The 24,149-nt window shown below is 37.7% G+C and overlaps 1 protein-coding gene across 12 annotated transcripts in view; it reads left to right on the forward strand.

The window, feature by feature from the left end:
• The window catches only part of TRAF3 (TNF receptor associated factor 3), a 71,203-nt gene that overhangs the window by 21,176 nt on the left and 25,878 nt on the right, over positions 1-24,149 (forward strand). For all 12 annotated transcript variants that reach the window (XM_055797887.1, XM_055797894.1, XM_055797873.1 and 9 more), the window contains 4 exons: positions 15,159-15,415; positions 18,386-18,437; positions 20,683-20,787; positions 21,675-21,842. In XM_055797887.1, coding sequence (XP_055653862.1) covers positions 15,174-15,415; positions 18,386-18,437; positions 20,683-20,787; positions 21,675-21,842 — 567 coding nt within the window. In that variant the 5' untranslated portion in view covers positions 15,159-15,173. The remainder of the gene's footprint in view (positions 1-15,158; positions 15,416-18,385; positions 18,438-20,682; positions 20,788-21,674; positions 21,843-24,149) is intronic.

Consider the following 24,149-nt stretch of genomic DNA (forward strand, 5'->3'; position numbering starts at 1 on the left):
TTAGTGTACTGGTGGCCTGGGCATTGTTGTAGCATTTGTTGCAGCTAAACTATACTATCACGTTTAGGCATGCAGGTGGATAGAGATGAAGATTTGTATCAATTACGCTTTCAGACTCTCTTCCTCTTTTTCTCTGCTTGTGAAAATCCTGAGATCAGACAAGCTTCCCCAAAACAGGTTGCTTTCTTCTAATGATCTGTTTTAATACTGTCGTAGGGTGTTTTGGGTTTTTTGGTGGGTTTTTTGTTTGTTTGTGGGTTTTTTGGTCTTTTTTTAAGAAATGCTCTGCAGAACAGTTAGTTACTTTCCTAGAATTGGGCTGATGGTTTCCAAATGGATTTTTACAGACTGCTATGAAGAAAGTGGCACAGCTCTGAAGATTTTGTACAGACTGTAATAACACCTAGTGTGTCTGAGTGGAGAAGTTTGTGTGTGTGAAGGCAGGAAAAATTAGGTGTGATTTTTAACTTTGTGCATGTCCTATTAATGTTGTTTTGTTGAGTCCTTTGTGAACAATAGAGGATGAGAGGAAAAAAATGGTTAAAAAATCATATATTGGTATGTTATCTATAACGTTCTTCATGTTATTTTTAAAATTTAACATTAAAAATTTGATACTTCCTCAGTTTCATTACACTAACTTCACAGATGCCAAGAAGCCTGTTACAGGGTTTTTTAATTAAAGTAACATAAACCTTTATTTCTTTAGGACAAAGAAAGAAACTGGGCAGACTATAGCAAAGCTCCCCTTATTGGCACGTGTAAAGAGAATCCTAACAGGGCGGGGGGAAGAAAGCCTGTTCTTTCTTCTCAATCTGCAGATCAAATGAGATTCAAGTAAAAGGAAGGGAATGTAAGCAATCAGAGTCTTCCGAATTTGAAGGAACGAAGTATGTGAAGAAAAGAAATACATGGATTTGGCCAAGAATAGTTGCATGAACTTTGGAAATCCAGAGCTTTTTTTATAAATAACAACTCTCCTTTTTAATATTTTAGTTTCTTCAGTTGTCTGTCAAGGAGCATTGTTATGTGAGGAGGATATAATTTCCAGACTGATAGAGCGTTTACCTGGTAGCAGAGAGCTAGTGAAGAGGTTAGAAGAGGCAAAGAGTAAGAGCAAAGGTTGGGCTGGGAGGAAGGTAAGAACTACCGAGGATTTCAACCTGTATGCTGTTTTGACAGCAGCTGTGATACTGATGAGGTATTCAAATGGAAAAGGGTCTTGTAACCTGTTCTTAAGGCAAACCTGTTCTAAAAAATAGATCCCAAGAAAATACATATATTTTATGGAATTGTGTTACTGCTAGTTTGGAGGCTCGACTTTAATCTTCTAATGCTTGCAACTTGACTTGCAGGTTGCTTGAAACTATTCGCATCTGTGTCAAATTCTTTGGTGGCACTGCCACTGCTTTCTGTGGTTGTGATGTGGTAAAATTCTTTCTTGATGCTTTTGTTTTTAGTATAACTTTATGGCTACTAGGAAAAATCTCACATTTATCACACATGAAAATTCTGATAGCATTGGATAAACTTTGAAGGAGAAAGATTTATTTGGAATTACAGATTAATGTACTTTCTCTCCTAGGTTTCTTCTGCTTTTTGTTTGGGTGCATACCTGAACTGGGCTGTACTCAATGCAAACTTTGTGAGCTTGCCACTTAATAGTTAGGAGACAAATTACTGCATTTATTAAGGAGTTTGTGATTATTCCCTGCACAAAGCATGAATATTTATATAGAGGAGAAGATTTTACCTGAGCAGTCTTTTTACTGCATTGAAGTAGGTTGTTGGGGCTCGTGGAATATGTTTCTTCTTACCTGCCATCTCAAACTTTAGTGGAAACCTCCTTTTTGCTCTGTTTTTAATTCAGCACCTTGTCATACACATAATATTTCCTCCTTACATTGAAAATGTATTACAACTTTTTGTGAGCATGAACATTTATTTTTATGATTTTGGTCTGAATTTCCATATGCAACGCTTGATTTCAGTTGCACTCCTGTTATGATGAAAGACAGACACCAGGAATACATATTGCAAAAATCTGTGGTAGTGTTTTTTTATGTTGTGCTTCAAGCTAGAACTTGAATATGGTAGTGGAGGGCTTGATTGAAACTATTGGTCAAAACTCAGCAGATGAGAGAAAAAAGGGGGCTATATAAAGGCTAGTATATTAGTACAAGAAATTTCTATTGATAGAGGTGAGCTCTTGCATATTGTATTTTCAGCTTAGGCGACTTAAAAATAAATTTATCTGGAGATAACTTTTAAAAAATTGGGTGGTGACATAATAAAGATTTGAAATTTGCATGTGGGAAGAGAGCAAAAATTGGAATTGTCTTTCTTCAAGCTGAACTAAAGGTATTGTGGATTTGCCTTAATTACAGCTGTTGCTGGCCCTGTATCCTCTCTAAGCACATTAATGAAATCCCTTACTGCAGTGAGACTCAGAAGCTGTTTGGATTGATAACAAAATGTATCCTTGTTTCAAAATGGGATAACCTTCACTTATTTGCTGACAGCTATGCTGGTGATAGCTGTGATTAGTAAAACTCTTGGTGCAGTCAATACACAGGAGAATAAATTACTAAAACTATATAAAGAAAAAAAAATACAGCATGAGTTTACATAAGGCTACAGAGCTCACAGGTCAGTGGAACTGATGGAAAATAATTCCAAACCACTGCTGTAATATTGGAAGCTTCCTTGCTTAGATACAAGTTATTTGCAAATAAGTGGGGAATCAGCACTGTCTGTCCTCTGAATAGTCATTAGCTGTGCAACATCCTTTAAACACTAATCTTAGGACTTAAGCCTCTTGGTTTAACAGTGAGTGTTTTCTGCATACTTTTAAATCTGGCGTTTGCTCCAGTTGGAAGTTAGTCTTTGCATTCTGCATATCTAGACTGTGCCTACCTGGATCTTCATAATGCAAACAGATATTCTTTATCAGCATAAATTCCCCAAGGAATCTCTGAATATTCTCACTTAGTTGCTAGTGCAACACCTGGAGGCTTTCAGGTTTGAATTTTCAAAAAGAAAAATGCACATTTAAATGCTAGATTGCAATTAATATATTAAACAAAATTGCTCTATTCAGTATTTATTTTGTAGAGGTGAACACGATTTCATTAATATTAACTAGAATAGCCCCTTCTGGCTTTAGGCATGCAAAAAGAATTTTCAGCTGAAATTGGCGACTTCATATTCCAAATCTGAAGACAGAAATCTTTCTAAGGCCTTGTGGAAAAAGCACCAGTTTTTAACGTGTCTCTTAAGCAGCAGCAGTACTGTACAATTCCACCAGAAGTTTCTTTGAAAGATTGATGTCTCTTGTGTTAAACTTCTTTGGTGGCGTAACAGTGGTAAACACTTGCTTTTGGGTAGTGATTTGAAATCTAGTTAGAAAAATTTGTAAAGTACTCTTAAAGTCTTCACATTAAGTAAATTGTAGAAGGACAAGGTCCTCATCGATTTTTGTTAATTCTCAAAAGCCAGTGCAAGAGAGAAATATTCAAAGGGGGTTTTTTGTCCTTTGTAGTATTCTATCTGAACGGGTGCTGTAGAGATGGCTTATTCTTACGGTGTCAACGATATCTATTGATCTGAAACCTCCAGAATAACAGTTATTAGAAACCTGCAGGCAGTAAATACGAGACTTAAGGTTGGCAAGGCAAAATAATAAAATAGTTTGATATATGGGAAAGTAATCTCAGTCTGACAGAGAAACTAGGAAATTGCATGAAGGTTCCAGGTAAAAGAATCTTTTAATGAGACTTTGCAGCTGGAAGAACAAATACTGTCATACACCAGAAGGAATTTGTGTCTTACAGACTTGGCCTTCAATAGCATATTCCCAAAGCCTATGTTTACTACAAGAGGAAGCAACAAGTTCCTTCGTTTCTTACATTGCTGGGAAACATGGGTTTGTGAATCTAAATCTTCAGTTGCAAAAGACCCAACTTCTTACATGAAGGTAAAAAATGCTTTAGATAGCAGTGAATGAGAAGTTCTGATTCTGAATGTTGACAAGTCTGAATTAAGGGTCTGTGATTTTTTTCCAAACCTTACTTTTAGTTTCTGAAAACTCAGCTTCAGTAATACGTTTTGCTAGAGATGGAGAAACTGGAATACACTTTATTTTAACTAGAAATATTAGCACAAGTGTTTTGGTTTTTTAATTTTTTCTGTGGTTTTTTTTTCTTCTGAATTATATTTACAAATGTGCTTCAATTGGTTTTCTTCCTTTAATAGAAAAATTTTAACAGCAATACCCCCCATACACCCCTCTTTACAAACGTCAAGATGTTGGTCATAGAAAATACAATATAAACAGTGAGGTATTTGTTTTCTTAGTATATTGAGTTCTGGGTGCCCCAGTTTGAGACAGGGAATTACTGGAGGGGGTCCAGTGGAGGCTACACAAATGAGGGGACTGGAGCATCTCTCCAATGAGGAAAGGATGAGAGAGCTGGACCTGTCTAGCCTGGAGAAGGCTGAAAGGGGGCCTTATCAATGCATGCAAATATCTTAAGGGGTGAGTGCCAAGAGGATGGGGCCAGGTGCTTTTCAGTGGTACCCAGAGGCAGGACAAGAGGCAACGGGCACAGACTGAAACACATAAAGTTCCACCTGAATATGATGAGGAACTTCTTAACTTTGAGGGCAACAGAGCACAGGAGCAGGCTGCCCAGAGAGGATGTGGAGTCTCCTTCTCTGGAGACATTTAGGACCCACCTGGATGTGATTCTGTGCAACCTGCTGTAGGTGAACCTGCTTTAGCAGAGGGGTTGGATTAGATGATCTCCAGAGGTCCCTTCCAACCCTGACCCTTCTGTGATTCTGTATACAGTATAAACCTGAAATCACTGAAGTTTAATGACGTGATAGCAGGCTTAACAAGTGGACAATGCTTTGTCTTCCCTCACAGTCTGATAAATAATAAAATACAGATGAATGATGAGAGTGTTGCCCTTATGCCTTTTTTTCCTTCCTGAATAAGAAGAAATAATTTTAGATAAAGCTGAAGACATCATTTAGAATGGTGCAAAAACCCACTTACGATTAGTTAGAGGTCAAGATCTGTGCATGAATGAACGTCTTCCAGGCAGTTTAATGTTAAATAAAATATTCTGCTTGTATCATGTGCTGTTGTTAGTTTCTAGAATTTGATTAGTATTTAGAGCAGTGTGAAAAAGTAATATTTTTTTTGCCTGTGTTGATAGTCTGTGTTGGCCGAATGGATAAAATGGAAGAGCAGGAAATATTTTATGTGGGTGAGTTAGTTTCCGTAGGGGACGTGATAGATAGACTTTTGAGCTTTGCATGTGTGCTTAGAGAACTTGCTTTGGCTACAGTGGAAATAATTTCTTGTGGAAGTGACATGCTGTGGTCTCTGTTTTCTGGGATGGCCATTTCTAGTTCCACAGTACTTCATTTCAACATTGAATTCAGGAAGTGCAGAGCTGTACTTGAAGTTGCATTCTATTTTATTTACCAGCTTCCTCTATACTCTGCTGTGTTCAGAGTTTCTTGGGAGGATTATTTTGTTCAAGATGAGCTGCATTCTAAAATCAGATTAATGTAATATTTTTGGGATTCTTAAGAAGGCAGTTTTCATGTGATTATTTATAATAAGCCTCTTCAAGTGCTTTGGGTTTTTTTATTTGCTGGTCTGTCTCTGATACCTTTGCCTTCAGATACTTTCATTTAATAATTGGAGAAGATGAGGTAAAGAATTTTAAGGTGGATAGTACCTCTGTTTATATTTCAAGGCTGGATTCATTAAGAGTCGGCACAGATGTACTCTGCCAGAAATTGGCAATGCAGGAAATATTCTTCGTGCACTTGCCAGTCAGCAGAGTAGATAGACTGTGATTTGAAGAATATCTGTTGCTATTCTGACTTCTGAAATTTCATTAGTTTTGAAACTGAGGATCTATTTGATTAACAGAGTGGAAATGAATAGCATTGATAGGTCTTGGTTAAAAAAAAAAAAAGACTGGCAACTTGAAAAGCAAGATTTTTTTTTTATTCCTACTTGGTGATTTCAGAGATGAAAAGACTTTAGTGTCTTTAAGTTGATATAATCTAAAAGCAAGTTGTTTCTGATAAGTCATGCAGCAGATTTTTCTTGAAGGCACACTGGGAGGAAAATGGGTCTTTTTTCAGGTCACTAGCAAATGAGAATTCTTTTTCTAGGACAGTATGCTTTGGCTGAAATGATTTGGATATACCATCTGCCTTAACCCTTGTTGATCCTTGGTAGGATTTGTCATGGGTAGTTCAAATTTACCGTTTCCAGGTCATAGCATGGATCCTAAGCGTGAAGCATATAATGAATGACTTCTCTTTTGGGTGTATGTGCTTTGACATTGCCACGTGTAACATGTGAACCAATGACTTCTATGCTGTGCAACAAAAGTAAAGGAAATGTTTAGCTTGCCATAAAATGAGAAGAGGAAGAAATCTAGACTGATGGAAAGAGCTTGCCATAAAAACAGAGTACATCGTATGCAAATATAAACTGGTTTTGCTAGTTAAGCAAATATATAGCATATATAAAACAATTTTGTAAAAGGAAATTTAATTTGAAATACTGTTATTATCACAACATTTCTCAGAATATTTGATCTGAGGGGGTTTTTTCCCCCCCCTGTGGTAGGTAGAACTTTTCCTTTGTAAACAGAGCCAGAAGTTACGAAAAAAATACACAGTATTGATCCACTTCCTCCACATGGGACTGGCACATGTATCTCAATCATGGACTTCCCCTGAACACCAGAGGAAGAGATTAAAGTACACTTTGTCCTGTGATCATCTGGTTGTCTTTTGATCTTTCCTATTCTTGAAATGCTTCTACTAAAAACCTCATATAGAAATATGGATCCCAACTGGGGGTTAACTTCATAGGTGAAATGCAGTAACCTTGTATGTTTTCTCTTGTCTTTCCTGCATCCATAGACAAGAACCCAAACTGGAATTCAAAATGCAGAAAAGGTACTCACTGCAAGCTTGGACAGCATGTCTCTTATCTGTTGTGACCCAGGCTTTCAAAGCTTAAGAGGTCTTTTGATTTCTAAAAGAGGCTTTTAATTTCTTGCACTTCAAATGACTTTATAATGTATTTTGGTAGCCCACTGAGATTACAAAGTAATTATTGAGAGCTGTAGATAGCAAGTGTAAGTCAAAATACAAACACTTTGTTTTTACTGCTGCCTCAGGCTCAATCATAAAGCCGTTTTCCAGCCCATATGTCATGATTCAAAAGAATGCTGTTAACTTTCAAAAAGTCATAGTTGAACGTAGTGTCATGTAAAAATCAGTTTTCCTAAATTGCACTGAATTACTTTTCTGCTGTCTTTTTTAATAGTTAAAATTTGATCCCTCTAAAAGTTTGTGTGGTTTTTTTGTTTGTTTGATTGATTTGGGTTTTTTCCTCCCATCATGGCAGTATGTATTAGACTGAGTGTTAATTCTATTCCACATGTTATTGGGTAGTTACTAAAAGTGTCAGTCCCTGTGCTCTTGGATATTCCAAACTATTAATACTACATTATTATTTGTAAGTATTCCCATTCTCATCTCTTAATGTTGATGTAATTACTTTGCACATCTATACAATGCTTTCTTTTCTATTTAGAATCTAGAAATCTGTTGCACTGAGCAGGAGTGAGTATATATTAGAACAGTTTTCATGAAAGCGTAGTCTAGCAGGCTTGCTAAATTTGTTCCTGTGCTGGGATGCTGTTTTGTTTAACCCTATGAAGACACTTCTCATGAAAGTGTGGACTTGTCGTAAGAAAAAGAGCCAAGGAAAGTGATAAAAAGTTAAAAGAATAAAACAATGTAAAACTCAATTTATAGTTTGTTTGCTACTATTCAGTCATCTTATAAACTTGAATGTGGGAAATACATGTTTGTGATTCAAGTGACATGCATGATTGTTCTCTTGCAAGAATATTGAGGTACCATTTTTGCTTATCCTTCTGATTTTTCTAGGTCAAGAATAGCCTGTACCATCCAAGCCAAAAGTAGTTTTGAGATTTGCTCTATAATTTTTATAGAGTAGAGCCATTATAGATTATGATGGTTTATGGTTTAGTTGCTAGAGAATGTAGTTCGTGTATTGGAACAGTCCTTTTTTCTAAATAGGAATATCACACCATAATTGCTAGAATAAAAACTCCTCACAGAGGAATGTAAAGCACTGGAACAGGTTGCTTGGAGAGGTCGTGGTATCTTCATCCTTAGAGTTCTTGAAAACTCAGCCTTGGACAACCTGATCTAACTTTGAAGTTGGCCTTGCTCTGAACAGGAGGTTGGGCTAGGTGATGTCTAGAGGTGCGTTCCAACCTCAGTGTTTCTGGGATATGGCACCAATAAGTGGCTGTGAAGAGCCTGCAAAAGGCAGAAACTCCTTGTGCAGAGAATACTCAATATCTTCTGTGTGGTTTGAAATGCTTCTGTCCTACTGCTTATGTTGAAGTAGTGATTTTTTTCCCTTATTGATCTTCATCTGTTCTATTATGTATATGATCTCAAGGTCGTCTTCACAGTTGGCTTGCATTAGTTTATGCAAGTAAGGTGGATGCTTATGGAAGTAAAGGGCAAAGTTTAAAGTGGTTAAATTTATTTCAATTTTAACACAAGGAAAAATAAGTTTTATGTATCAATGCGGCTTTTGTTTCTGTACAGGAATTAGTATTTGAATGTTTTGCATAAAAGAAGGTAAGGTATGGTCTTTTTCGCTGTGTAAAATACCTAGCATTGGTGACCAGCAACCCTTCCCCATCCTGCCGGATTGCCCTTATAATTTTCTGTTAAAGCATAAGCTGGAAATACCTCAGCACGGGTTAGTTGATCCTATATATGCTGTATAGAAACAGTGAACAGTGCTTCAGGCGTGACAAGTGCATGGAGGAAAAGGAAAATAAATCTGTGGTTCCCCTGTACAGACTGAGGAGTGACAGTGCCGGGACTTCCGACCTCACACAAGGCAAAATCGATGGATGGTCCTCTGCTTTCAGACCTGCCACTCCAGTGCTGCACCAGTCACTGCCAAGGAATTTTTTGGAGCGATTCAGGCTATTTGCATTTTAATGATCAGTTGTTCTTCTGTGCCCCTATCCAGACTCAGTGGTGGGGCTTTTTACCAGAATACGTGGCCAAGGAGTAGCTGGATGTTGTGAGAACAGCGCTCTGCAGGAAGACACCTTCATGCTTAAGAGCTCTAGAGTCAAGATTCCCATGGCAGCCTCCCTGTTCAGCTTTAATTTTTTTTGACATGTGTGCACTGAGTAAATTGGTAATACGTTGTCAGCAATATCCAGCTTTCAGCTTGCATTATTGTTTCAACCAGTCATCAAGGTATGACAGTATATGTGGCGTATTATAATCGTACTCAGAAGCAGAACAGAGTCAGAAGACTTGTCTAACCCGTAGTGAAAGATGTACATTCTTTTCAGTAAGTATGTGCTAGGAATTTATTAAAAGCTATAAAATGCTGGAATATAAGACAAAGGAAAAGTTCAGATTGTTTTAATAATTTAAGATAAAGATTTCTGTGTGATGATAACTTGAAACAATAATTCTTGGTGATAGAAAGCATATGGGCTGGGAAGACTGAAGAGCTGGAAATACCACACCGGGTACACAATTTTCTGGTGCTCTGAGGATATCCTGTAAAGTACGGAAGAAAATTTGTGAGGAGTGAAACTGATGAAGTCTAGTTTTCTACTAATTTCTGCTCTGTATCCCCACTTTTTTTTTTTTTTAACCCTTACTCCCCCCTCCTCAATAAAATAACATAATAATAAAAAAAGATCTCCAGCCCACTCCCCACCATTATAATAGCGGAGGAAACTAAGAGGGACAAGAGGGAGGGAGCTGGTGGTCTTGGCTGGCGTGGAAGTAATCGTGTACTGACTGGCCAGCTAATAGACCACACGGAGGTGGTGATGATTGAGGCTGCACTTTTACACCCTCTTGCTCACTGGGAAACTACATTAAGTTTCTCTTTCTGTTCCCCACATAGGTTTCATGAAAATGAGCAGCTATCTAACCAGTTGGTTCCCATGTGTTTTTGAGAGGCTGGGAGGAGAGACAGCGCAATCACAAGCCCTATCTTGTTAAAAGCTATACCAAAAAAACATACCCCACACTACCAAGACCTCGTTAGGATGAGATGCTGAAGTTTGTGTGGTTTTATGCTTTTTAGATAAAAATATATAGACTGGTTTTGGAAGAGGACAGGTTGAATTGTCTCATTGGTCACTTTTCTGCTGTGATCTTTAGCTCCTTGTCCAACTTTCTTTTTGAGAGCTTAATTTAGATACTGTGCATGCAGTGGTGTTCTGTTTGAGTAACTTCTGTTCTCAGTGCAAATTGTAATTTGATAGAAAAGTGTTTCTGTCCTAAGTAATAACCAAATTAGATCCTCTCTTCTGTTATCCTTTTCTTTGGTAGTGTAACAAAGACATTTATTTCAAATAGCTTCTTGACCTTTTTGAATTCTAAAACTTTGGCAAAAGCTTATTTGCTTAGTGTTGTCAATATATTGAAACTGTCTCTTGCAGAGCCTGCTAGGTTCCAAATCCCGTGGTCCCTTTTGCAATCAGTGGTTTTTTGGGTCTTTTAGATTGTGTAAGGTTTATTTTTTTTTTTTCCTGGCTTTTTTAGATGGAAATTTATTTTGAATTTTTATGGAAGCTTTATTGTATTTGTGTTGCAAATTGGTTTTATTGCAAAAGAGCAAATAAAAAATGTATGTGGTGTAATACAGAATACTAATCCAAATTTCTAGGATGTTTGCCCTCTGTGGTAATAACAGCATCCTTGATTAAACAAGAAAAAGCAAAATGCTTTTTGTTTGGGAACTTCCATGCTTTCTAATTCTTGGAATGTCTTTGTCAGTAAATTCACTTTTGGTTCCATTTTCTAACCTGCTGTACTAATGATAGTGTGAGTTAAGTAACAACAAATTATTCTAACCTTTATTACAGTATATACAGTCCGAAAAACTACCTGAGGTCTGGGCTTAGATATGCGAGTACCACTTTTATTGAACAAGAGTAGTGACAAAAGATGGAGCTCAGTGAAATCTGTCAGACTAGGGCAAGCAGTGTCACCCATCTGATGACCAGAACAATCTCTGCTCTTGTTGCTCTGCAGAAGCATGAACATAAGGATATGCTGGCTGCAGGAGAGGTGGCTGAAAGAATGTAATCAACAGGGGACAGAACCGACCTTGGTGACTGTGCCTCTTTTTACGTGCTTATCTGTCCTGAAAGGTGGCTGTCTAAGATCTAACAGTTTTAAAAGACATCCAAAAGTCTCATTCTTACTGTGATGATTTTTCCAAGGGATAAGAAATCGGAGTTTAAGTAATAGCCGGTGGTGAATTAGGAGTTAAGACTTAGCTTGCTAAACAAGAACCAGAGTTTCTGACTTGATGGCAGCTTGCCATGCCTTTAGGAATTGGAGGCCCCCACCAGAACTAGTCTATCTTGAATATTCTAGCTAGACTCTTCTCCCTGCTTTCTGCAAGCGTATTATCTTCACCGCTGTAAGCACATTGTATCTTACTGAGGTGTAACTTCAAAATTGCTTCTTTTTGGCAGTTTGAAACATGATTGTGGGGTATAATCTAAGTCCTGCTGTTAAAGGTTCTTGAAAAGGAGGAGATGATGTTGCAGATGATGCGCTGTAGTGGCATGTAAACCGTAATAGAAAGCTATTTGCAAAAGGGTGGCAGCTGAAATGTTTGTGTTATCTGCATTTGTGTTCACCGCTGATCCTGTATGCTGTTGTAAGAGCATGTAACTCGTGTGTGTGAGGGCATGGCTCTGGGAATACAGATTTCTGTGTGTACTTCAACAGACATCTCGTCTCCACACCCTCTTGTGAAATGCAGCTGTCTTGCTGTAATAAGGGGGTTCTGATGTTCTTTTAAACTCAGTTCTCTATTCATGAAGTATCACAATAAAATACAATAACTTTGTAGGTTTTCTGCATAAGAAAATGCTGGCAGTTCAAAGTGTTGGGGAAGAGAATGCCTCTCACCAAGCCGGCTACTCTGGTGCTGCGCTTGCGTAGCTTTTCTGGTCTGACATACTTCTTTGTAAAACAGAAATATAAAACCCGAGACACACAAATCTGACTGTTAAGCATATTGCATAGTAAATTTTATTTATCTGTGTGTTTTCTGGTTATTTTCTGTGACAAGATATCCAATATGTCATTGCCAAAAGTGGAGTCCTGTGCAGTTGATTTTGATATGAAATCTGTCTTGACAGCTGACAGTCAAACCCCTGAGCAGTTTTGTATCTCTGAAACTCTCACCTGCTTTATATTTGGTACCTTTCTCAGTTAAATATTTAATATTATTCTTCTTGCCCCTACCTGCCTCCTTGTGACCAGTTCTTCAGTTTCCATGAAGAGATCATGCTATGGGAAGACTCACATCTCTCAAAATCTTTTTAGCTGTTTTTTGTTTGGAAGAAGCTTTAGTGGGGAAACAGGCGTTCGGTAGTTGTGTTGTGTGACTTTAAGTTCAGGAACTTTGTGCTTCCTTGATTTGACAATTCTCCTGTCAGCATCTTTTTTTTATAAATGCCTGTTTTTCTGTATTTCTTCTGTGGGCCAAAATCAGGCCATACCTTGTTTTATTCTGGCATTTTAAGGAAAATCAGGTTCCCTGTATTGTTCTTAACAGTCAACATGCTTAAAATTGACTTGACTTCAAGAGTTGACTGAATGATAGTGTTCTTGAATATGATTTAAAAAAAAAAAAAAAAAAGCAGTTGCAGAGGGAAAAGAGGAATTGGTATCTATCTGCAACTTAGAACTGAAAACCTTTACGGATTCCTAAACTGCAAGTTCCAAATGAAGCTTTTTCTGCAGTCCCACACAAGAAGCAAATCCATAGGTAGCTAAGTTTCACCAGTCCAGGTGCTTATGGAGTTGCACTTTTTTTTTTTCCTCTCTTGCTGATCTCCTATTCTCTTACAGCTGCATAAAGTGCCAGGTCCTAAGGTCATGACTGGGTTCCCCTCTGTCCAGCCACAGATATTCAGCAGTGGCAGTTGTGCCTTGGGTAATCTCTAAAGCCAAACTTCCATCAGTTGCTTTGCTTTCTCACTCACGGCACTTTTTAGCCTCCTTGTCTCTCAGACTCTTGTTCTCAACATCGCATCTTGTTTCTTGTGCTGGTTACAATGTCTTGAGTTGCCTCTTTTGGCGTCATCATTATCTGTTATATTTGCTGTTGAAACTCCAGTTCAGGCTTTGCTTACTTCCCTGGTCTGAAATAATCTGAATTTTCTCATTCATGAGAAGTGCAAGTTACTTTCAGTTAAACACTGTTTTTTCAGATGCCTGTTCTGTCAAGGCATTAGGCTCTCCATTCTTTGAAGAGTAGACAAGGAACAGCCAGACGTTAATTCAAATTAACCACAATTTAAATTGCCCTTTCAGTTACTGTAGAAACTGTTTTGTTTGGGTGGAGGTGGTGGTGGGGTTTTTTTTGTTGTTTTTGGGGGTTTTTGGGGTTTTTTTCTTGCTTGGGGGTTGTTTGGGTGCTTTTGAATAAGACCCAATCATTAGATCTATGTACTGAGTTGTGAGGATGGTTTGTTTGGGCTCTCTGTGTTTGGTGGGGATGCAGAGAGGCTTTCCCCTGGGGCAAGAAGACAATGAAGTGGGGATTCTTCACTCAGCATCTCTACTTTCGCTCAGCTGGTGTTGATAAAGGCATGAAATGGTATCAGTGATGAGTTACAAAGATTGTGTCTTTTGTTTCTAGAAATAACAGCTGGCATCAGAAATGTAAGAAATATCTTTGTCTGTTTAGTCTCCATGGAGAATTCTGTACCAAAAATAAAGATGCATAAATCATCTACAAGAAAATACTTGTTTTGGGCTTAATGAGGGAAGATAAGAGGTCCCAAAAACTGTACAAGGTTTGCATGTTTGGGATCTGAGGCGTGTGACTACCTTTGGTATTGGTGGACATATTTTTATAACTGAGAAGTGAATTTGGCCTCATTTCTTTATTCTGCTTCTTAAGGTTGAATTATAACTATAGCAGTTGAGGCAGCTGTAAGCTGTAGAGGACTGGAATAGGTTTATATTTCAAGTGTCACTTAATGTGGAGGGAGAATTGAAGCATGCTTTTCTCTTGTAAATAGCCAGGCATTTCTCTTACGTAAATAGGTGTTGTATCCTCCAACTGTACTTTCTCCTGTGTGTGCTGAGGTTTTTTATGACCACTTACACTTGTTTGACTACAAGATAAGCAAGGAAATGATTGAAAACATGTTTTAAAATTTAACATGGGGTATGTTGCTCTGCTAATGCTTTTCATGCTGGCCTAGAAGAATCATCGTCAATAGTTACTGTAATTCAGTCTTCAACTGCATTAATTATTTTCTCAGCTGCCTGTCAGTTGTGCTTAGTCCTGGTGAATTAATCAAGCAGCCATGTCACGTTGGCCTTTCTCCTCTGTCAATCATGCTTGTGTTACCTGTTCTCTTCAGGTAGGAATGTATAATGACAAGGTTGGATAGTGTTTAATAAGCAAAACCTGTTGTGTTGTTCTGAAACAGAATTACAGCAGAATGTCTATCCCATGCAATAGCAAAGTATAAGACAGGAAAAGCTGGCAGTGGAGCTGCACAGACTCCACAGGCCCTGCGTAGGACACTGGTGGCTGTGTGTGTTTTACAGTAGCATCTTGAGTAATGCCTTGCATGGTACTGTACCAGTGCACCCTCTCCACCATACCCTTTTCTGCTTCTTCTAATGTTAAAACTTCAATACTAAGGTCACTTCTGAGAGAGAAAGATATGGAAGAATGCAAGCTCTGCTCTTACTTGTTCCCAGAATAATGCTCATAACTAACTAACACTTTGCTTTCAGGCATAAGTTTTAAGTCTTGACCTTCTAGAGCCTTCGAAAAAATGAGGACTATTCTACAGATTTGCTATGCTTAATACATACATAACTGCCTAAGTATAGGCAGAGTACATGATGTGTGGACATGCATCTGTTCTTAGTGCTTTCTGGTTTTATGTAGTCTCTCAGAATGCTGTATTTGCTTTATTTAAATAGAAAAGAGGTCTTCATTTCTCAGAAGCTTTCTCATTTTTGTTTCACAGAAACTATCTTAGAGTATGGACACCAGTAAGAAGACAGAACCCCCTTTATCCGTAGAAATGGTACAACAAAGGGCCAATCCTGATCGCAGTCCTTCAGCATCAATTTATGTTCCAGAGCAAGGTGGCTACAAAGAGAAATTTGTAAATGCTGTGGAAGATAAATATAAATGTGAAAAATGTCACCTCATCTTATGTAATCCTAAACAGACTGAATGTGGACACAGATTTTGTGAGACCTGCATGAATGCCTTGCTAAGGTATGTTTTTTTTGCTGTGGTAGAACATGTTGCTATCTTTTAAATCTTGTGAATGGCTGAAAGTAGTATGAACACCATTGTAGTTTTAGGAATACGTTGAGCTAATGCCCTGACTCAAAGCAGCCTTCCACTTATTGCTTGCTTGGCTATTTGTTACCCATATACTGGTGCAAACGTTTGTTGTGTTCTGCTCTGCGTCAGGATGAGACAGCTAAGCTTTCCATCAGTATTGTTGAAATGGTTGTTAAAGTGGTTTAATCCCATGTAGCGATGTGTTAGGTAAGAATTTCATGGCCTGTGGAGCCTAGACTGAGCAGCTATTTTACATGACTGCTAATATGGCTAGTTTGGTGTAGAATACACTTAGCAAATTGTGGCTGTGTGAGGAAGCTAGCTCTGCACCCAGCCTTACAGCTGAGTGGTGGGACCCTTGGCTAAATGTCACTGCTCGTGGAGCTTCCTTTACCTGTAACCCTTGTAGTTGTATGTCCTGTATGTTTTGTGGATTCCAGGAGGGTCAGGGAGGCTGGCTTCTCTCTTACTGAGATGTTCGGGCCAGAGTACAAAGTGGGTGAGTGAATGTTACAGGCATAAAATGAACGCTGAGAGATGCAGTATTTCCTAGTCTAGGTAAGAATAAAAGTGGGATCATTCAAGGAGTATCTAGCTTTCAAGAAGTATCTGTGCATCAGTAGAAGTATCTTTCTTTGCCTCTCAGCTTTGATGTGTTGCTACTGATTGTATTCAGCAGTGTGATTACAAAACTTGGTCTGATGTTTGAAGATCATTCTGCAAGCTTTAATGTTCTGGGCTAAGTAACTAGTTAATACTTCCATTTACTACTGGGAAAGCAGGGGTACAGAAGAGATTGGGCTCACTGGCTGTTGCACACTGGACTACTAACAGATTATTTGACTTTGGAAGGTCCCGATGATCTTCTGTTTACTTTTTGTGACCATCCTGACTCTGGATTATTAGTTTATATTTCACTTGGAAATACTGTAATCTCAGGTAGATATATACTGAGACTACATGCAGCATGACAAAGGAGATTGGAGGATATAAGATCACTCTGTCTCATGAAGAAGAGTAACCTCTGTATTGGGCATATATAAGGGTCCATAGCTCACTAATGCACTCCTGTAGGTTTTGTGCTACAGCATGTCAAATTTAAAACACCAAACCCTCACCGACCTTTCTTTCAATGCACATTTTCAGGTGAAGTGTCATTTGTATTTAAGAAATGCAGTTATTTCTTTCTGAATATATGTTTTTGGAAGACTCTTGCATGATTAGTGGCAGTGGCTCAGAAAAACAAACATCTGCCATGCTTGGATATCTGTGTGTAGATAGAGCAGATCCTTCACAGTCTAAGCAGTAACAATTCTGGTATTGCTGGAATCTGGGCAATTTTCCTTCCCTGCTGTGAGATATGCACACGTGCTTATTACAGTGCAGCTAGAATATGTGTAACTTTACCTTCCTGACTTTCCAACCAGTCTGTTATTGAAAAGGACACATGGGTAAGGCCATCTACCACACTGTTCTGTCATTTGAGTTATTTCACGATATTTAATGTTTGTTGCAAACATATCCTTTATTAAAACTAAATTTAAAGCTGCTGCTTTTGAGAAATAAAAAATGTGCCATAGCATTGAAAGCAGCATAAGTTTATGTTGTTTCTGTATTTGCACAAAGAATTTTCATTTGGTGTGGATATGCTGCTACACACACATACACTCTGATTATATGCTAGCAGCTTCTGTTCCAGGGTTATTTGAGGACAAAGAATTGGGTGTCAGTGTAGATAATGCGGTAAAGATGTCTGCTCAGTATGCAGCAGTAGTTTAAAAGAGCAAGCGGATGCTTGAGTGAATTCAGTAAGAGCAAGAAAAGCATGACATTGTATTAAACACTATATGCCCTCAAGTAGATTAGTTTCCTTTTTTTTAAGTTAAGAAAAACATTACAGATACTGAAGCTGCAAGGTAGTTAAGATGCTCAGAAATATGATGAGACAGAGAATGGTCAGCTGAAGGAGCAGAAGCCAGTGAGATGATTTGAAGTAATCATACTGATTATATAACATAATCAAACTTATTCAGCATTTTGTATTAATTTGCACTGCTGTTAGTAGCTGCAACTTATGTTGCCTGTCAATGAGTTGCTTTACAAAAGAATGTACCTAGTGCTTCTCATCCATAGACATCTGTGCTTTGCATGGGAGATCAGTATGACTATCGCCATTTTACATGGAGAAAAGGAGCTAAAAAGGAATGAAGAGACTTACGCAATGACACCTAGGAGGTCAGAGCCCATAATAGCTGTAGGAACCCAGCTTTCCTACACTCCGGTTTCCATGCACTGCTCTGCTCCTCAATCTACCTGTTGTCTAAGGGATCACACGTTTGGTAATTAGATTACAAAGGCAGCTACAAGGCAGTAGTTCAGGTAAAGGAGGGAGCAAGGATCTGTAACAACTGCTAAAACCAGAACAGACTTGGAGGTGGACATAAATATTTTTTTACCTTAAAAGGAGGTGCAATTGACTGTCAGAGAAAGTAAAGTTTAATCGAGTGTTGTTTGAAAAAGGACTGGATAATTAATGGAAGAGACAAGATTTTGCTTGTTTGCACAGATAAATTGAGAAGTGACAAAAATTGTGGATCAGGCACAGACTGTAAAATAGAGAATGGATTTTGCTGGCTTCAAGAAAACCACTGTGCAGTTGGCTGGAGAAATTGTGGTGGTCTTATTTAATTGGGAATGCCAGATACTGTCCAGTGAAAACTCAGTGTTCAAATTTCTTTGAGATAACATCATGTTATCTCATTACCATGAACTACATACTCTTGATTTTAAAATATATTGAGTAATCATGACTAAGTAAACGTCTTCATAAACTGAAAATTTTACACTACAAAATTTCAGGTGAGTTAAAATAACTTTTCTGTTTCCTTTTCTCTCCAGTTCTTCTAGCCCAAAATGTACAGCGTGTCAAGAAAGCATAGTAAAAGATAAGGTATTGTTGAAATTCTTCCTTACTCAAGAGCATTGAATTGTGTGGCATACATAAGATATGTTGCTGCTTTGTGGTAATTATTTCATAAGCCTAATAAGCTACCTGAGGAAGATAGTTTTGTTAAAAAACCTAAACCATGTATTTTATATAGGAAGACAGCTCATTCTTACAATGTTAACGACATGGTAGAAAACAACATGTCAGCTTCATCTCTAATGGTCCAGCCAGATGTCACATCTTGTTTACATAGTTGGGAGCTGCAGCAACATGTTGCATTTGTCCTCCCATCAGCCAGGAGGATGATAAGAAATACTGCATCTCTTGTAGATGCAGAGATGTCACAGATCAGGGCAAACTTTACTTGTGGTTTGGCTCCAGACCAGTGTCTACTGTTTCGATAACCTGTTTTTACAGCGTGTTGTTCTGTGAACCACACTGGAACCAGAACAGTGTGGAGTTACAGTAACTGTAACAGAATCAGGTTCTTTTTATATGGATAATTTATTTTACTGATACTCTCGTTACTGTTTTTCACAGCAAATCTTTGTGTTGCCTTTGAAAGATTGTGGGGAGAGAAAATTCTTTTCGACCTAGTACGTGGTTTATGCAGTTTTTGTGTTAGTCTTCCAAAGTGTTTTCTAAATTCTTTGTATTAGTAGTCTTTCTGGCCTAAGCTAATACACATCATAGTAACCATTTTCAAGAAAAGTCTAGTGGATACATCAATCTCTCCTTGTCTTAACTCAGCATAGTTCTCTGAACAGTGCTCAGTGTAATTTAGCTTTGGCATGGGTATGCTCTCCAGGAGCTTAGGCCAGTAATCTTGATGTCTATTTTGTTTGTCCTTTGACTTTCTAGCTCCCAATATATATAAATGTGTACATTTGTTATGGAACCTCAAATATCTTTAAAACAAGAGGAGGACATGTTTGTTAAATACATGTTAGACTAACTGTGCAAGTCAGTGATTTCATGAAACTGGAAACCTCTCTTCCCATAGAGCACTGATGTCCAAAATCATTGAATAGCTTTTAGATAGTCTTGGACAAACTGTTTTAAAACTGTCTTCTTACCTTAACCTTCAGTCAGTAAAACTGTGTCCAGTAACCTGTGAATTACTTTGGAAAAATCACTACAGTACTGGCAATTGATTATTCAAATGAGATTTGTTGATTCATTAACTTCACACATGCACCTGAAAAGTGAACTGGAATCGGTGATCTGTGTCAGATGAGATCGGATGAGAATGGCTGCGGTGTTTCTTCACTGACACTGGGTATAGATTCATAGTCACTGGACAGATCCGATCGTAATTCATAGCCGCTGCTGTTAAATGTTAGCATGCGGAACTGTTCTGTAATTACAGTAACGCTGCAGTGCATGCAGTATCACAGAACTCGGTTTGTCAGAGAAGTAGTCACAGGTTGGGCTTGGTTCTTCGGCATTTCTTCATGGTCATAAGAGCAATTGCAGAATGACTGTAAGTTTTCATCCCTTTGTTTTGGACTTCACATAGTAGTAATGATATTCAGTCCTGTCTCCAGTTCCTGCCCTTGGCAGGGGGGACATTTTGAATGTGCAGTTGTGTTGCCTCTCTATCTTTTATGGGATATCACCCATAAAAGGTGAAAAATCCAAACCCCAAGTTCTCTGTTTCCAACTTTTTTCAGTTCTATTATACACAAGAAGTGCTGAAGAGGCTTATGAACATTAAAATGCAGAGATAGTTGGAGCCTGCTTATCTGTGGAATAATAAAGCTACTCCAGTCTAAGACCATAGAAAATATCTTTAATTATGTGCTACTAATGAAGTCTAGTCATTGTGGGAACTATCTTCCATGAAATCCTTCCTCTCTGAGCCACTGTGCTTTGGCTCTTTCTTGTGTTATGTTATTGTGCCTAATACACCAGCTTCTCAAACAATGTTCTAGCTTATGCAAGCCTACTATTGACAAGCAAATAGCAAAAAATTTAGTCCTCTTCCTGAACCTTCCCTTTATTGTATTTATAGTAAAAGTAGCAGAGCATCTGTCCAAATATTCTCTTTCACTGGGCTGCTTCATACTGGAGGAATCTCGGTGATGTGCACGTTCAAGAAAATTTGAATGATAGGGTTTTATTTCTGGCACGTAAGGCTAGAATTAAATGACACTGGTGTAGACAGATTGCAGCCTCTACTTTATTTGAACTTGCATATTCTTGAGTGTCTACATTTTCTAAAAGAAAATGGGTTTTGATTTTTCAGGTATTTAAAGATAATTGTTGCAGGAGAGAACTACTTGCCCTTCAAATATACTGCAGAAATGAAAACAAGGGCTGTAAAGAACAGCTATCTTTGGGTCAATTACTGGTGAGTAATCTAACATAGTCATAAACTTCCTTTTGAGTTAAAGACCGAGAAGAAATCTTGCAAATAAAAACCCTGGTCCTTTTCGTGACTTGCTCACACTAGTAGTTAATCTGATTTATAAATTCCAGAATAAACTGTTTTTAAACTCTGGGTTTTGATAGGCTATAAGGAACTGTAGTAAAAAGTCATGTGATTGTGTGACACTAAAGCTCAGAAATGTAAATACATGAAGCAAATGAGAACTTGAGGGAGAGCTAAAATTGGGGAAAAATCTTTGTGTACTTTACAAATGTGAGAAATTTGGATTTCTTTTTGGTTTACTTTTATTTTTATTTTCCAGTCTCAGTCCTCTCATGTAAGTGGTGGTTTATGCATGGAGTCAAACCTTTGGCTTGCTTCTCCAGACTTGCACAAAATAATCTGTAGCTTTGTTTCGTGAAGGCGTAACATTGCAGTAATCCAGTAATTTAACAGTTGTAAAGTACGGCTACACAGCAGTTTGTAGTGAGATGTGTAGGTACTTGCTTTGAATGAGCAAGCCCAAGTACTGAAACAACTTAAAGAAGCCCCTATGTTTATGTGGAATAATATACCTTGAAAAAGAACGCTTAGCATTTGTTTAAATAGCCTATGTGGCATTTTGGACTGTTAGAATGCCTTTAGTACAAAAGTAGCTCACGTACATCTGTAATACAGCGAAATCTGCTGTCCAGGTAAAGGGAGTGTAAAGTCAGAAATGTATTCCTGAGTAGATGTGTGAGTGTTTGCTCTTGCACAATATAGTGTGCAAAATAACTTTGCGGTTCTCAAGTTATTTAATGTGAGATGTCTTCAAAGGATAAAAAGACGTGCACAAAAATTAGTTGACTTTTTTTTTTATTTTTCAGATGCATTTGAAAACTGATTGTCAGTTTGAAGAACTGTCATGTCCTCGTGCTGATTGCAAAGAAAAAATACTGAGAAAAGACTTGCCAGACCATGTAGAGAAGACCTGTAAATACCGGGAGACAACCTGTAAATACTGTAAAAGCCAAGTCCCAATGATTATGTTGCAGGTGCAGTATTTTCTTGTGTATATAGAACGAGATTCCATACATTAACATGGAATAATAACTCTTCTTATGCTTCTGTGTAGCTGCCAATAGAGCCTTGGCACGTCAGCCTGAATTAGTAAGTCAAAAAAGAAAATAGGCTGACTTTCAAAACACTTTTTTTTTTTTTTTCCCTGTGTAAACACCACTTACAACATTGACTGGGAAATACTTTTTTTTCATGTTCGTATACTGCATTTAAAAAGAATTCAGATCCACTGCATGATATTGATGCTAAAGTAATTTTTTTCTGTGGTTTTTTTATTCTGCTTATTTTGATGTGATAAATGCAACTACCATGATAACAGCAAAACATTGTGCAGGAAAAATATAAGCATAGCAATTGACTGGAGAAATAGCACCTTTCCATATAATCCTTCTTGGGGTACTGTGTGATCTGTTACGAGGGGAAAGGAGGAGACAATGTAAAAACAAATTGTGTCTTGGTGTAACCAGCAATGGTACATGACAGGCCTAGGCAGCATTGTTGCTGTTCTTGGCATACGAGTAGGTTGTCTCAGAAGCAGCGTTTTGTGAATTAGAAGCATAGAACAGAGGTTGAGAGAATCATACTTACTCCACACATAAATTGTAACTTGGCTATGTTTGCATTACTTTGCATTGAACTGTATTATGCTGAGTCACTCAGTTCTGTAATTTTTTTCTGTAATTTTTAACATTTTTTACAAAAATTCTTTTTCCATAGTTTGACAGTCTTGGATTTCAGACCTTCTTAGCATAGTAAGAGTGGTGAGAATTTCATTTTCATTTGTGTTCTTGAGTATTTTTTTGTTAGATGAAGTCTCACAACAATGAGAAGCATTCTTTGCTCAGAGGTGTTGTTACAAAAGGCGTAGGTGGAATCTCACCAAGTTCTGATTTAGATCTGGCTTTCAGTTATTTGAGTGCATACTTGCAAGGGCTGGTACTTTATAATTGTGCATTACCTAGCATAAGGTGGCTGAGATGTGAAAATACACAGGGAAAATTAAGTTTACAATGTGTTTATTCTTGCACATTCTGATACAGAGTATTAGACTGTATTTAGTTAGATTATGGATGCTGTTCTCCCAGAATTTTCTTTAGGCTGGGAATTGGTGTGGGGCAAAGAGTGATACTGAAAAATATGTAGTGCCTTAACAGACAAAATCAATGACTATTAAATATGTCTTGTTGTACAAACAGGATTTCCATATCTAAGCAACATGCTCACAGATTCCTTGTAGGCAGTTTCTTTTTATAGGACCAATGTAGTTAGATTTTTGAGAGTCTGAAATCATACTTATGTTTTGAGGAACATAGAACTGGTTTAAGAGCTTTCTCAGATTTTTAATTCACAGCAAAACCTATTTTAGACATTCACATTGGAAACAAGAACGGCATGTTACTCTGAAGTACAGAAAATAGTGTTTGTAAATGAAGAAATTGTTCTCCAAAATCTTAAGTGGTGGAATTCTGAGTTGCTTTAAGAGGTAATAAATTGGCTTACCCAGGGAGCCAAAGTGGTTTGTTAAAATTTAGTTTTATGTTGAGATGCCACTATTTTGATTGTATTCAAGTTGGTACCCCTGTTCATCTGCCCTTAAAAGTTCTAAACAAATCTACCTTTGCAAATCAGAAACTTTCCAAGCACTGTTAGATGTTAATCATCAGCTTGTATGTTTCAGTACATAGAAAAAGGACAGCTTACTCTACAATGAGAAGATTGGCAATTGGCTGCAATTTTTTTTTTTTTTGCCTAGATTTTTAAGAGTTCAGTGATTATAGAAATGCAAATGGCTTTTACTTGTTGTGGCCTGATAAAATGTTACCTCATTGTACTTTGATAATGAGACTGCATGTTTGAATGAAAGGCTCCTTTTGACTTCTCATTTGTCACCCAAACCTTGAGTTCATCTCTAGTGTCTGTAGCCTAAAATTTTCTCTAATGTGATAATGACTGAAGCAGGCCTCGGTGACTTGAACTGAAAATGGAGCTAGAGGGAGCATACCGAGAAAAAAGGTATGCAAATGGAAACAAAAATAATTTTACCGAAGTATGTGGTTCATGTCTTCATAGAATCCCATGACCTGTGGGGTAGGAAATCCCCACTGTTGGAGGCAGACTCTTTCGTTAATGATGTCAGTACACATTTTTTTAGATTGTATTTGTGTTGCCTGTAATGTCACTAAGCAAGTTAACGTCTTAATTTCTCATCTTTTGTTTAAACCATCTAAAAAGTCAGGGGTTTTTTTTGTCACAAAGCTCTTATGTCACAAATGCCTCTTCCA

Source organism: Falco peregrinus, chromosome 1, assembly GCF_023634155.1.
Source record: "Falco peregrinus isolate bFalPer1 chromosome 1, bFalPer1.pri, whole genome shotgun sequence".
Taxonomy (NCBI): Eukaryota; Metazoa; Chordata; class Aves; order Falconiformes; family Falconidae; genus Falco; species Falco peregrinus.